General features: G+C 48.9%; 1 protein-coding gene across 1 annotated transcript; it reads left to right on the forward strand.

The window, feature by feature from the left end:
- Positions 1-2,073: 2,073 nt before the first annotated feature.
- GPR15LG (G protein-coupled receptor 15 ligand) lies at positions 2,074-12,551 on the forward strand. Its single transcript, XM_003942559.3, has 3 exons — positions 2,074-2,189; positions 4,743-4,832; positions 11,953-12,551. Exons 1-3 carry the CDS (start codon positions 2,120-2,122, stop codon positions 12,036-12,038), a joined length of 246 nt encoding a protein of 81 aa, XP_003942608.1. The 5' UTR covers positions 2,074-2,119; the 3' UTR covers positions 12,039-12,551.
- Positions 12,552-13,813: the final 1,262 nt, after the last annotated feature.

Genomic DNA, 13,813 nt, shown 5'->3' on the forward strand with positions numbered 1-13,813 from the left:
CGCTGGAATGGCATTTGCATGTTCCTCAATTCCTTTATCCTCTAAGCATTGGGCTTGGTTGTCTCCTCTTGCCCAAGTCTGACCTCCAGGATGACAGCTTCCTGGGACCAGTGGGCAGGTGTCACAGTGAACCTTCAGCACACCCAAGACATTGCAGAGCTCTGAACTGCTCACAGCTGACCAGAGAGGCCTGACCAGGCATAAAGGTGCAAGGATCCCACGTGGCCTACCCCTAACTGCAGAGATCCTGCCCATCATTTACCCTGGGCTCAGGTGTTGAGTCTCCAGGAGCTCGCCAGCCAGTGGGAAACAGCATGCTGAGGTAAAGGTCACAACACTCATCAGCATTACCTGTACCAGGGCCCAAGGAAGGCTTCATTCAACACAGGGAGATTATTGAGCTGGGGCTGGAAAGATGAGCAGAGCTGGTTTGGGAGCGGAGGTTGGAGAGCAACCCAGGCAGAGGCTCATCAGGGTGCATGGGAAACGTCCTAATTTCTCCTGAAAAATGTTCTTTCTACCCACCATCTCTCATAGGCCCAGGGGCTCTGGACCCTCTGATACCATCTGAGGCCAGAGCCTAGCAAGTGTTCAGGCATCCATGCACCATTATTTTTTTATTTATTTTATTTTATTTTATTTTTTTGAGACGGAGTTTCACTCTTGTTACCCAGGCTGGAGTGCAATGGCGCGATCTCGGCTCACCGCAACCTCCGCCTCCTGGGTTCAGGCAATTCTCCTGCCTCAGCCTCCTGAGTAGCTGGGATTACAGGCACGTGCCACCATGCCCAGCTAATTTTTTGTATTTTTAGTAGAGACGAGGTTTCACCATGTTGACCAGGATGGTCTCGATCTCTTGACCTCGTGATCCACCCGCCTCGGCCTCCCAAAGGGCTGGGATTACAGGCTTGAGCCACCGCGCCCGGCTCCATGCACCATTATTAAAGGGAACTCAGGCCTGCTCTGATGGAAAAGGAGCCCAAAGCACTCCTTTCATCAGTTTCTACCCGGCTAAAGGACCTCCCTGTCTCCCTTTTGTCAGTCTGATTCCTCTGTTGGTCCAGGAAGCCCACCGTGACCCAGCCTACCATGCCAGGCCATCCCTGATCCAATCTAAGTCTCTGCAAAGCATCCCTCCCACCCCTACCTTCTGACTGAGCAACCTACCTGCCCTTCCTTCAGTATAGACAGCATTTGCAATGCTGTGAGACAGTCACTTGTCTGCACAGCTTCCTCCATCAACAGGAGCTTCTTGAAGAGAGCATAGCGTCTTCTGTGTCCCTGGGGCCAAGCGCACAGCTTAGCCCAGGTCACGGGTCCAGTGAATGAGTGGTGTCTGAGCCTCTTGCACCTGTCAGCAGACTTTCCCCATGCCTGCCCTGGGCAGAGGCTCCTCTCCTCCAGGCCTTGTTCAGGATGACCCTGTGCTTGAAGTGCCTTCTCATTTCCTCACTGTCTTAAACATCAAAGTCCAGCTGTGGCCCCACCTCCTTTAACAGCTGTGTGAGCACGTTGGTGCAGATGGCTTCTCATACATCCCTCATACAGGCTTGTGAGAGAGGTAGCCCTGTGTCCATTTTACAGATGGGAAGCCGATTCAAGGACATTCAACGACATGTTTGAAGTCACACAGCTAAGTGGCAGAGCAAGGACTCGAACCCAGGTCATCTGACTCCAGGGCCTGTGCTCCCTACATCTCACTGGTTGCTCAAGACTCATCCTTGGATGAGAACCTGCAAGTTTGTGGTCCTTTTCCCAGACACAGCTGAGGAATGAGCAGGAAGAGCTGCATTTGATAGGATTATTATGACACTAAAAGTTAACGTTCAACTCTAGACAGTGACTCTTCCTGGGCAGCTGGTTCCTGCTCTCACCACTGAAGCCAGGGCTGAAACCTCTCCGGGCTGGGCATTTACAGCTCTCCGTGTTACAGGTCACTAAATGCATCTCGAAAGGCTGGTTTTCCTCTTGGGAGGGGCTGACTTTACCCTTTAGAAGAATTCCAAGGCTGCTAGGGCCCTGCCCATTGGGAAACGCCTTTATAAATGTCCAAGGCATTTATAAAGGGAGGACGCTACAGCACAGCTCCCTCCCCAGGACTTGAGTCTGCCTTCTCACCATGAGGCTTCTAGTTCTTTCCAGCCTGCTCTGCTTTCTGCTTCTCTGCTTCACCGTCTTCTCCACGGAAGGTAAGGCAGCCCCCAGGATGCAGGTTTCTGAGCAGGATTTCAGCATCTGGGAAGATTGTGATCAGGATTTGTTGGAAGGCACGCCTTGGCAGGTAGTCCTGAGCCCTGAAAAAGCAGGCTCTTGCTCTTTTATAGAGCAAGCCCTGAAAAAGCAGGCTCTTGCTCTTTTCATATCTATAGAACCTACCTCTATAGATATGAATATTTAGCTCTCTTGCCTTTCTTGATTCAGGTAGCTGAGTGTTTCAATCCTTTTTTCTCTTGTCTAACCCTCTAGAAACTGCCTACATTTATTTTTTGTTTTAGTGGTTATGGTGATTTAAACATTTTGTGGGAAGGAGCTGGAGCTATACAAATCTATAAAGAGGAGAAAAACACTCATAATTTCATGACTCAAGAGTAACCATGTTCAACATTTTTTTTATTTCCTTTCAGTCTTGCATGTAGAATGTTAAAAACTTAATTGATGTATCTCTATATGTTCAAGGTTGTATCTTTGTTTATTATTATTATTTATTTATTTATTTTATTTTATTATTATTTTTTTTTGACACGGAGTTTTGCCCTTGTTACCCAGGCTGGAGTGCAATGGCGCGATCTCGGCTCACCGCAACCTCCGCCTCCTGGGTTCAGGCAATTCTCCTGCCTCAGCCTCCTGAGTAGCTGGGATTACAGGCACGTGCCACCATGCCCAGCTAATTTTTTGCGCTTTTAGTAGTGACGGGGTTTCACCATGTTGACCAGGATGGTCTCGATCTCTCGACCTCGTGATCCACCCACCTCGGCCTCCCAAAGTGCTGGGATTACAGGCTTGAGCCACCGCGCCCGGCGTTATTTATTTATTTTTAATATAAGATGACGTTTCACCATGTTGGCAGGCTGGTCTCGAACTCCTGACCTCAAATAATCTGCCCACCTCGGCCTCCCAAAGTGCTGGGATTATAGGCATGAACCACCATGCCCGGCCTGGTTATATCTTTTTAAATTATCACTATATTATTGTAATCACCCAAAATACTTATAATTGAAGATATTCTGGAAGCATTTACAACACAATGTCAGCAGCAGCCATCTCTGAGTAGTGGGATTATAACAAGTGTTTGTTTTACAAAGTTTCTGCAATGAAAATGTGCTACACATATAATGAGGAAAACAGTGATTAGAAATCCTCAGAAACAAGGCCGGGCGCGGTGGCTCAAACCTGTAATCCCAGCACTTTGGGAGGCCGAGGCGGGTGGATCACGAGGTCAAGAGATCGAGACCATCCTGGTCAACATGGTGAAACCCCGTCTCTACTAAAAATACAAAAAATTAGCTGGGCATGGTGGTGCGTGCCTGTAATCCCAGCTACTCAGGAAGCTGAGGCAGGAGAATTGCCTGAACCCAGGAGGCGGAGGTTGCGGTGAGCCGAGATCGCGCCATTGCACTCCAGCCTGGGTAACAAGAGCGAAACTCCGTCTCAAAAAAAAAAAAAAAAAAAAAGAAATCCTCAGAAACAGTCCATGACATGCAATTTATCAGATCTCTATTTTTGGACATGTTGGAGCTTGCCGATGATACCCTAGTGACAATTAAATGAGGATAGATATCTTCCCCATAAAGTTTCCTATCCATTTAGGACTATCTTTGGCAGATTCTTGAAGTAGCATTAATCAACTGATATTTTCAGGTATAACTTGCTATCAGGTGAATGTGCTTTTAAATATGAATTTACATGCTTAGATATTTAAATCGTTCACAATTTTGTGCTTTTCTTTTTTTGAAGCAGGATCTTGCTCTGTTGCTCTGGTTGGAGCTCAATGGCATAACCGTGGCTCAATGCAGCCTTGACTTTCAGGGCTCAAGTGATCCTCCCACCTTAGCTTTTCCAGTAGGTAGGAAAACAGGTGCACACCACAATGCCCTGCTAATTTTAAAATTTTTTTGTAGAGACAAGGTCTCTCTATGTTGCTCAGGCTGGTCTTGAACTCCTGGACTCAAGCCATCCTCCCACCTCAGCCTCCCAAAGTGCTAGGAATACAGGCATGAGCCACCACACCCAGCCTACTTTGCCCTATTTTAATTATGTGGTAAAAGATACATGTGTACATAAAATATGTCCTAAGTCCCGGCTTATTTTATTTTATTTATTTTTTCAAATAAATAGAGACGGGGTTTCACCATGTTGGCCAAGCTGGACTCGAACTCCTGGCCTCAAGTGATCCATCCACCTCGGCATCCCAAAGTGCTGAGATTAAAGGTGTAAGCCACCGCGCCTGGCCAGGCTTATTTTCTTAGACTAGATTGCCGAGGGGAAAATTACTGTGTCAAAGAAACTACTTGAACGGGAACGTGAGGAGGACACGTTCTGGGACCACTGTGTCTTCCAACATTGTTATTTCTGGAAAGTCAATCACAACAAGACCCACTTTTTCCCTGGGACCTCTTGTAGCCTGGCTGATCCTGAATTTCTCGGGATAAATATTCCTGAGCCCTGGGCCTTGGAAGGGAAGCTTACTCACTCATAGGCAAGCCAGCTAAGGACAGTCTCTGCTTTTTTGTGTCCACCATCAGGGAGGAGGCATCCTAACAAGGTCTGGCCAGGCACAAAAGCCAGGCTCTGCTGCCACCGAGTCCTTAGACCCAACCCGACAAACCTGAAAAGTAAGTAACCCCACCTCATCCAGACTGTTGGGAGAGGTTCTGTAGGGGCCATGGGACCAGCTACACATGCGGGTCAGCCCCAACCCATGGCTGGCATCAGGCACTGGTCTGTAGGGGTCCACGTGCAGATGTCCTCCCAGCCCCACAGAGCTTAGAGGCTAGTGGGAGAAACTGACTTTCCCAAAAAAGTCAACAAATTAATCATTTTAAACTGAATACATACTGCCATGGAAAATAGCAGGATACAATTAGAAAATGGTGTAGGGGAACACTCTTACCTTAGGTGGGAGGTGTCAGAGGAGGTGACATTTATGAGACCTGAAGAAAGGCCAGGAGCCTGCCTGAGGACTGTGGAGGTGAGGGATGCAGACAGAGGAGGCAGCAGGGGTGAAGGGCAAGAGAGGGGCATGGAAGACAGAGGGCTGCAGGGCTTGGGAGATGCTCTCGGAATGTGGGGACCAAAGCTGCCTGTGAGCCCTGTGGACCTAGGGCACAGATCAGCATGCAGATCACCAGCAGGGGAGTGGGCGTGAGAGTCCAGAGATCCACAGGTTGGCAGGAGGTAAGGCAGCCCCAGAGATGCTGGCAGGCAGCAACCAGGCTGCAAGACCAGGGGAAGGCCCAGAAAAGCAAGGCTGCCCCCTCCCTGAGGCCTGGGGACAGTGGGAGGCCTGCGGGGGATAGGCCCAGGTCCAGAAGAGCTGTGGGCACCCAGTTCCCTGCACAGGGGCTCCCAGCCTAGGGCAGACATGCACTGGAGTTGCCCAGCCCAGGTGGACGAGTCAGGCTGCTGGAGCGTGGGTAGGACAGGCAGAGCCCCAGGCTGTGGAGACTGAGTCAGACAGCCTGACACCAACCTGGGGATCCTGACTGGACTCTGCAGCCCCAGTGCCCTCTCTTAGGAGGCAGAGGAGGTCCCAGCCCCGCTTGCTCCTCTGAGGCCATGGCCCATGGAGTCCACGACCAGCACCAGAGCCTCCATGCCTTTCCCAGCTACCAAGGGGGTGCTCAGCTGTGATGCAGGGAGGGACAGAAGGAGCAAGCCAGACAGGATGACTCCAGCCGCAGACTTTCTCCTGGAGATGCTGACAGCCCCTGCTTCCAAACTGGCATCACACCCAGCCAGCTGGGATAAAAATAACCAGCTCTCATACACCTCTCACTGAACCAGTGCAAGGCACCAGCCAGGCAGGGTGCAGGGTGAGGGCAGGCTGTGGCTCTGCTCCCCCAGGCCCCTGGTTCTGTGAAAGAAGGTGAAAACCTTCCGGAGAGAGGGGGAGGCACTCCCCAAGTGCTTTCACCCTCCTCTCCTGTTCCCCTCTCCTGCACAGACTGCCCAGAGGCGGGAAATTGGGGGAGTGTGTGAGTCCCCACCACAAACACACACATAACAAACCAAAACACACAAACACAAATACCTACACACAAGCAAGATACACACCACACAACCATACACAGATACACACAAATACATGCATACAGACTCTTAATATGCACTACAGACACACAGACACATACACACTACACAACTACACACAGACACACAGTATATACACACAGTACACAGCAGAGTGATACACACATAGACACATGCACACAGCACAAACACACAACTACACAGACACATACTACATGCACTCTACACACACACACCGTGCACTATACCTACAGACACACGGATACATACACACTACACAACTACACATATAGACACACACTATACACGCAAACACACTACACACAAATACACACTACATACAATCATACACACATATACCACACACACAGACATACACACAAATACATCTACACCCAAACACATACCACACAACTATACATGCAAACACATATAAATACATACACACAAATACATAACACTACACAACCATACACACAAACACACACACAAATACATGCACACACAGACACACACCACACTACACACACAGACACTACACAAAGACACACAATTACACACACAGATGGACAGATATTACACACACTACATTCCTATGCTACACACAGTACACACACACACACACTACACACACAGATGGACAGATATACAACCAAGCACACACAGTGCATAGGAGACGTGGCCAGATTAATTCCTTGTGCAAGTATTCGTGCATCTGTTTTCTTAGTTTTGTTACTTCGGGAGAATAAATCTAGGTGTGTATCTCCTGTGCTGAGACTGGGTTTCTTTTTGTGTGTATATTTTTTAAATTTCACTGTAGAAATTTATAAACAGGCCGGGTGTGGTGGCTCACGCCTGTAATTCAAGCACTTTGGAGGCCAAGGCGGGTGGATCACCTGAGGTCGGGAGTTCAAGACCAGCCTGACCAACATGGTGAAACCCAATCTTAAAAAAAAAGAAAAAAAAAGAAGAAATTTATAAACAACTTAGAACAAGAAGAACAACACAAACATATTTATTGGGTCCTTGCCACATGATCTCATTTAAATCCTTGAGACCACCGTGGGGCAGTCTTGTCACCATTGTGTAGATTGGGAAACTGAAACTCAGAAAGAAACAGGCAGAGCCAGAAACCAGGATCTGTCCATCTCTTTCCACTATAACAAACTGCCTCTCCCATAAACAGAAAGTTTCCTGCAGACTGTGTATGAAGACATGCACGCAAGCCAGACGGCTGACTTCCGGAAGGAAACAGCCATCTGGGCTGGGATCTCGACTCCACCGTTCGCTGGCTGTGTGCTCTGGGAGCAAGTCAGCCAGCACTGCTTAAGCCTCAGTCTCCCCCTCTGTGAAGAGGGAGTGATAATAGAATGTACCTCACTGGGCCATGATGAGGAGCCAATGGGGTCATGTCTATACAGGACTTGGCATCAAGCCTGCCACACAGTGCCCTGTAAACATATCCTGCTGTTGCTATGGAGAGAGGGCTGCTGGCACAGGAGATGAGCAGCTCCGGCACTGACAACCAAAGCCTACACATTCTTGTCCGGGCTTGGAGTTTCCACCTTCTGTTTTATGTACTGATAACTGGGATTCAGCAGGGAGGCAGAAGATGAATCAGGGCTCCCAGGGTGTTGTGTAAGCAACAGCAGGATTGCTAGAAATCTGGCCCTGTGTGCTCCAGTTCACAGACTTATGACAAAGTCTGTGCATCTGTCTATGGAAATACAAATTAATTCAGGATTGCCTGGAAGATGCCCCTGAGCCAGCAACACCAGCTAGGACACACACTTGCTGAATACTAACTATTCGCTGATGGTGTCTTTCTTGAGCACTGCTTTATATCTCAGCACTGTGGTAGGCCCAGGGGGATGACAATATGTGGAAGGCCCAGGACTCTGGGTCAGTGTGACAAAACCATCTTTGAAAATTAACATGCTAAATGGCTGATTTGCTGAATTTATTACATTTACCAATTTACTTTAAAAAGGCTTTTTAGGGCTGGGTGTGGTGGCTGACGCCTGTAATTCCAGCACTTTAGGAGGCTGAGGCGGGCGGATCATGGGGTCAAGAGATCGAGACCATCCTGGCCAACATGGTGAAACCCCATCTCTACTAAAAATACAAAAATTAGCCGAGCATGGTGTCATGCGTCTGTAGTCCCAGCTACTTGGGATGCTGAGGCAGAAGAATTGCTTGAACCAAGGAGGCAGAGGTTGCAGTGAGCTGAGATTGCACCACTGCACTCCAGCCTGGCAACAGAACGAGACTCCATCAAAAAAAAAAAAAAAAAAAAAGAGGCTTTTTGAAGATTATTTAGACAATTTAAAGTAATCTTTATAGCAGCAAGCCTTTTTGTTGCTGTTTTTTAAGAAGCAGGATCTTCCTCTGTCACCCAGGCTGGAGTGCAGTGGTGCAATCATAGCTCACTGCAGCCTCAAACTCCTGGACTCAAGTAATCTTCCCACTTCAGCCTCCTCAGTAGGAGGCGGAGGTTGCGGTGAGCGGAGATCGCGCCATTGCACTCCAGCCTGGGTAACAAGAGCGAAACTCCGTCTCAAAAAAAAAAAAAAAAAATGGGCCAGATGCAATGGCTCACGCCTGTAATCCCAGCACTTTAGCACTTTGGGAGGCCAACGCAGGGTTGCTGGAGTTTGAGACCAACCTGGGCAGCATAGTAAGTCCCTGTGTCTACAAAAATAAAAAAGGTAGCTGAGTGTGAAAACAAAGGAGAAAGAATAATCTCATGACCATAACTAAGTAACCCTTCTTATTCTTGTGTTCTTTGTTTTTTATACAAACATGTTTACTTGGTTTTATTTTTATTTATTATTATTATTTTTTTGAGATGGAGTTTCGCTCATGTTACCCAGGTTGGAGTACAATGGCGTGATCTCGGCTCACCGCAACCTCCGCCTCCTGGGTTCAAGCAATTCTCCTGCCTCAGCCTCCCGAGTAGCTGAGACTACAGGCACACGCCACCACACCCAGCTAATTTTTGTATTTTTTTAGTAGAGACAGGGTTTCACCATGTTGACCAGGATGGTCTCGATCTCTTGAACTTGTGATCCGCCCGCCTCGGCCTCCCAAAGTGCTGAGTTTACGGGCTTGAGGTACCACCCTCGGCCTGGTTTTATTTATTTATTTATTTATTTGTTTATTTATTTATTTTTGAGACGGAGTTTCGCTCTTGTTACCCAGGCTGGAGTGCAATGGCGCGATCTCGGCTCACTGCAACCTCCGCCTCCTGGGTTCAGGCAATTCTCCTGCCTCAGCCTCCTGAGTAGCTGGGATTACAGGCACGCGCCGCCATGCCCAGCTAATTTTTTGTATTTTTTAGTAGAGACGGGGTTTCACCATGTTGACCAGGATGGTCTTGATCTCTTGACCTCGTGATCCACCCGCCTCGGCCTCCCAAAGTGCTGGGATTACAGGCTTGAGCCACCGCGCCCAGCCTATTTATTTATTTTTAAGACGGGGTTTCACCATGTTGGTCTGGCTGGTCTTGAACTCCCGACCTCAGGTGATCCGCCCACCTTGGCCTCCAAAGTGCTTCGATTACAGGCGTGAGCCACCACGCCCAGCCTTATTTTTAATTAATTGTAACTCATTTAAAAAAATTTTAGGCCGGGTGTGGTGGCTCCAGCCTGTAATCCCAGCACTTTGGGAGACCAAGGCGAGTGGATCACAAGGTCCAGAGATTGAGACCATCCTGGTCAACATGGTGAAACCCCGTCTCTACTAAAAATACAAAAATTAGCTGGGCATGGTGGCACGTGCCTCTAATCCCAGTTACTCAGGAGGTTGAGGCAGGAGAATTGCCTGAACCCAGGAGACGGAGGTTGTGGTGAGCCGAGATCGCACCATTGCACTCCAGCCTGGGTAACAAGAGTGAAACTCTGTCTCGAAAAAAAAAAAATTTTAAATTTAAGTCAGAAGTATTTTTCTTCTTGTTGCTACACAGTCATCATAATCACTGGGTTTTGTCCCCATGAAACATTTTTATCATCATAAATTATTATTCATTGTTATTTTGTTATTATTTATTTATTTATTTATTTTGAGACAAGGGTTTACTCTGTCATCAGCCTATAATACAGTGGCTCAATCATGGCTGACCACAGCCTCAACCTCCCAGGCTCAGGTGATCCTCCCACCTCAGCCTTCTGAGTAGCTGGGACCACAAGTGTGCGCCACCATGCCCAGCAAAGTTTTGTATTTTTGGTAGAGACGGGTTTCACCATGTTGTGCAGGCTGCTCTTGAACCCCTGGGCTCAAGTGATCTGCCCAACTCAGCCTCCCAAAGTGCTAGGATTACAGGTGTGGGCCGCTGCCCCGGCCAAATTATCATTACAAATTAACAATTTCTTTATTACAGGATATTCAGATTGTTTCTAGACTTTTTTTTTTCTGCAATTAAAAACAAAACTATGGCTGGGCACAGTGGCTCAAGCCTGTAATCCCAGCACTTTGGGAGGCCGAGGCGTGTGGATCACGAGGTCAAGAGATCGAGACCCTCTTGGTCAACATGGTGAAATCCCGTCTCTACTAAAAATACAAAAAAATTAGCTGGGCATGGTGGCGTGTGCCTGTAATCCCAGCTACTCGGGAGGCTGAGGCAGGAGAATTGCCTGAACCCAGGAGGCAGAGGTTGCGGTGAGCCGAGATCGCGCCATTGCACACCAGCCTGGGTAACAAGAGCAAAACTCTGTCTCAAAAAAACCCAAAAAAACAGAAACTATGGGCCAGGCATAATGGCTCATGCTGTAATCCCAGTACTTTGGGAGGCTGAGGCAGGCAGATAGCTTGAGGCCAGGAGTTCGAGACCAACCTGGGCAACATAATGAGACCGCCTCCCGCCCCTGCCAATCTCTCTTAAAAAGAAATAGTTTAATGCATGCAGCTTTTTCTTTCTTGTGTATTATTCCTTCCATAAATGGGACTGGTGTGTCAAAAAGATGCAAATGTGCTTTGGGGACACATTGTCTGGCATGTGCTGTCTGGAGGAAGACAGCTGGGGGCCCAAGGGCCTGCACATCCATCTGCAGACCCTCCTACCAGAGTCATTAGAAACAGGCCTCCCAGACCTGAGGCAGCTCAGGTAGGCTCCACTTAAGATCAGCCACCCTCTCTTCCTATTCTGCCAATCAATTAGATTTCTTTTCCCCTGTTGGGACTGAAATAATGTGGGCTGGTCATGTTTGCCATGAAAAGCCCCTTCTGGGCCTCCAGGGAAAAGGATAAGACCTAATTATTGCTTTGATTTTTTTTTAAATTGTGTTTGAAAATGCATCCTAGCTGGGCGCGGTGGCTCATGCCTGTCATCGCAGCACTTTGGGAGGCCGAGGCGGGTGGATTACGAGGTCAAGAGATCAAGACCATCCTGGTCAACATGGTGAAACCCCGTCTCTACTAAAAATACAAAAATTAGCTGGGCATGGTGGCGTGTGCCTGTAGTCCCAGCTACTCGGGAGGCTGAGGCAGGAGAATTGCTTGAACCCAGGAGGAGGAGGTTGCGGTGAGACGAGATCGCGCCACTGCACTCCAGCCTGGGAAACAAGAGCGAAACTCTGTTTCAAAAAAAAAAAAAAGAAAAAAAGAAAATGCATCCTAATTGTGTTTTCTTCTCTCTTCCCCCAATCTGGCTCTGACTTTGCCACCTTCCTGTCCTTGTCCCTCTTGTCTACTCATTGCTCCTCCCAGGACAACATGTGAGGCTCTGCAAACCATGCAAGATTGAGGCAGAGGTCCGCCCTTGGGTGGTGCCTGGGGCACTTCCACAAGTGTAGCACTCCCAAAGCAAGACTCCAGACAGCCGAGACCTTCATGCCTGGCACCTGAGATGCCCAGCAGCCTCCTGTCTCCCCTTTCAGACGTCACAGCAGCGAGCTGCAATGCTGGAGGGTTTCATCTCAGGCAGCAAAGATGCTGGGCAAGTTCTGGAACTTCACATCCTTGTCTCAATTGTGCCATCAACTTTTAGAGCTATGATGGTCCAACCTCAGCCCACACAGCCTCAGTCCACTATGTGAGCCTCTCCAAGGCAGTCAATTGTTCCACCGTGACTGGTCACAGCCACAAATCCAGAGACCATCAATCCTGCTCGGGTGCAGGGTGACAAGCCTCCAAGGGTGGCTGACCAAGACTGCAGAGTCAGCTCCATGTTCAGGTTCATTCAAACCCCTGGCATTTAACCACCAGCGTCCAGTGGTCCCCGAGGAATCCCTTCCTAGCCTCCTGACATGAGTCTGCTGGAAAGAACATCCAGACAAACAAGTCATCAATAAAATAAATCAACTCAATGCAGACATATCCTTATTTGACAAGGTTGGTAATAGAGCCTGAGGCACAGCTTTCTGCTGGAAGAAACCTGTCCCTAAAGCCTTACCTGCAGGCCACTCTTTGTCACAACACAGTGTAACTATGTTAGGAGCAGAGACAGAGGCCCTGGGTCCAGCACACCAGGGCTCGAAGCCCTAACCTGCTAAGGGTGTTCCGTGTGAGCTGGGCATATTGTGTCTTTTCTAGGAAATTGAGATGACGGGACCTACTCAGAGGGCAAATAGCCAGGTGTGGGAGTGCCCACAAAGGGCCTGGCACACGGAGGGACTTGGTTCAGGGAAGTCCTTACCTCTGCTTCCCCATCCCGGGGTGTTTGTGCTCCGGGTGAACACAGCTGAAGCTCAGAGGGCACAGATGGCTCAGGTCTGAGCGGCTTATCTCTTAACTAAGCTCCCTTCTAATCCGATTTTCACAGCAAGGTGAGAAGCCCCATCACTGCACCCTCCACAGCCGCAGAAGAGAACACCCGGCCCCCTCTGGGCTGATGGGCAGAGTTTCCCTGGCCCAGGGCTCTGGGGACAGTGGTACCCAGGGTAAGTCAGAGTCCTTGTTTTGTCACAGGCCAGACTTTCCACATCCCTTCCATACGTCGCACTCCCAGGCTCAGTTCCCAAGCTCTGCAGTGCTGTGTTCGCCGCGGGCATAAACACGCCTTCAGAATGGGGCAGGAGAGGTGGGGACCTCCCTGAACCCAGCTCCGGGCCCTTTTCTGCATTTCAAACCTGCCTACTTGGCCTCTGCTGTAGTGTGTGTGGTGTATGTGTGTCATGTGTGTGTGATGCATGTGTGTGGTGTGAGGAGTGTGATATGTGGTGTATGGTTGTGTGTGTGATGTGTGTGACATGTATGGTGTATGTGTGATGCATTTGTGTGGTGTGTGGTTTGTGTGTGTGGTGTCTGTGTGACTGTGTGCCTATTGGAGTGTATGGTGAGGGGTATGTGTGTTTTGGGGTGAAGTAAGGATGCAGAAAGGGCCAGTCAGGAAACATGAGTGTTAGAGGAGAAGTCAGCAACTGGACAGCAGCATCAGGACAAAAGGGGTGCAGAGGGTTCAGCGGGGGCTATGGAAAGTCCTGGAAAGCCCTCAGTGTTTGGGGTTTATCTTGAGAGCAATGAAGACCCAGAGAGTCAGTAAGCAGGAGAGAATGCCATGAAAAAGGACCGTTAAGAGACAGAAGGGAGCTGAGGCAGGGGTGGCAGGTGCAGCACCAAGGGCCAGGGT

Source organism: Saimiri boliviensis, chromosome 12, assembly GCF_048565385.1.
Source record: "Saimiri boliviensis isolate mSaiBol1 chromosome 12, mSaiBol1.pri, whole genome shotgun sequence".
In the NCBI taxonomy this organism is placed as follows: Eukaryota; Metazoa; Chordata; class Mammalia; order Primates; family Cebidae; genus Saimiri; species Saimiri boliviensis.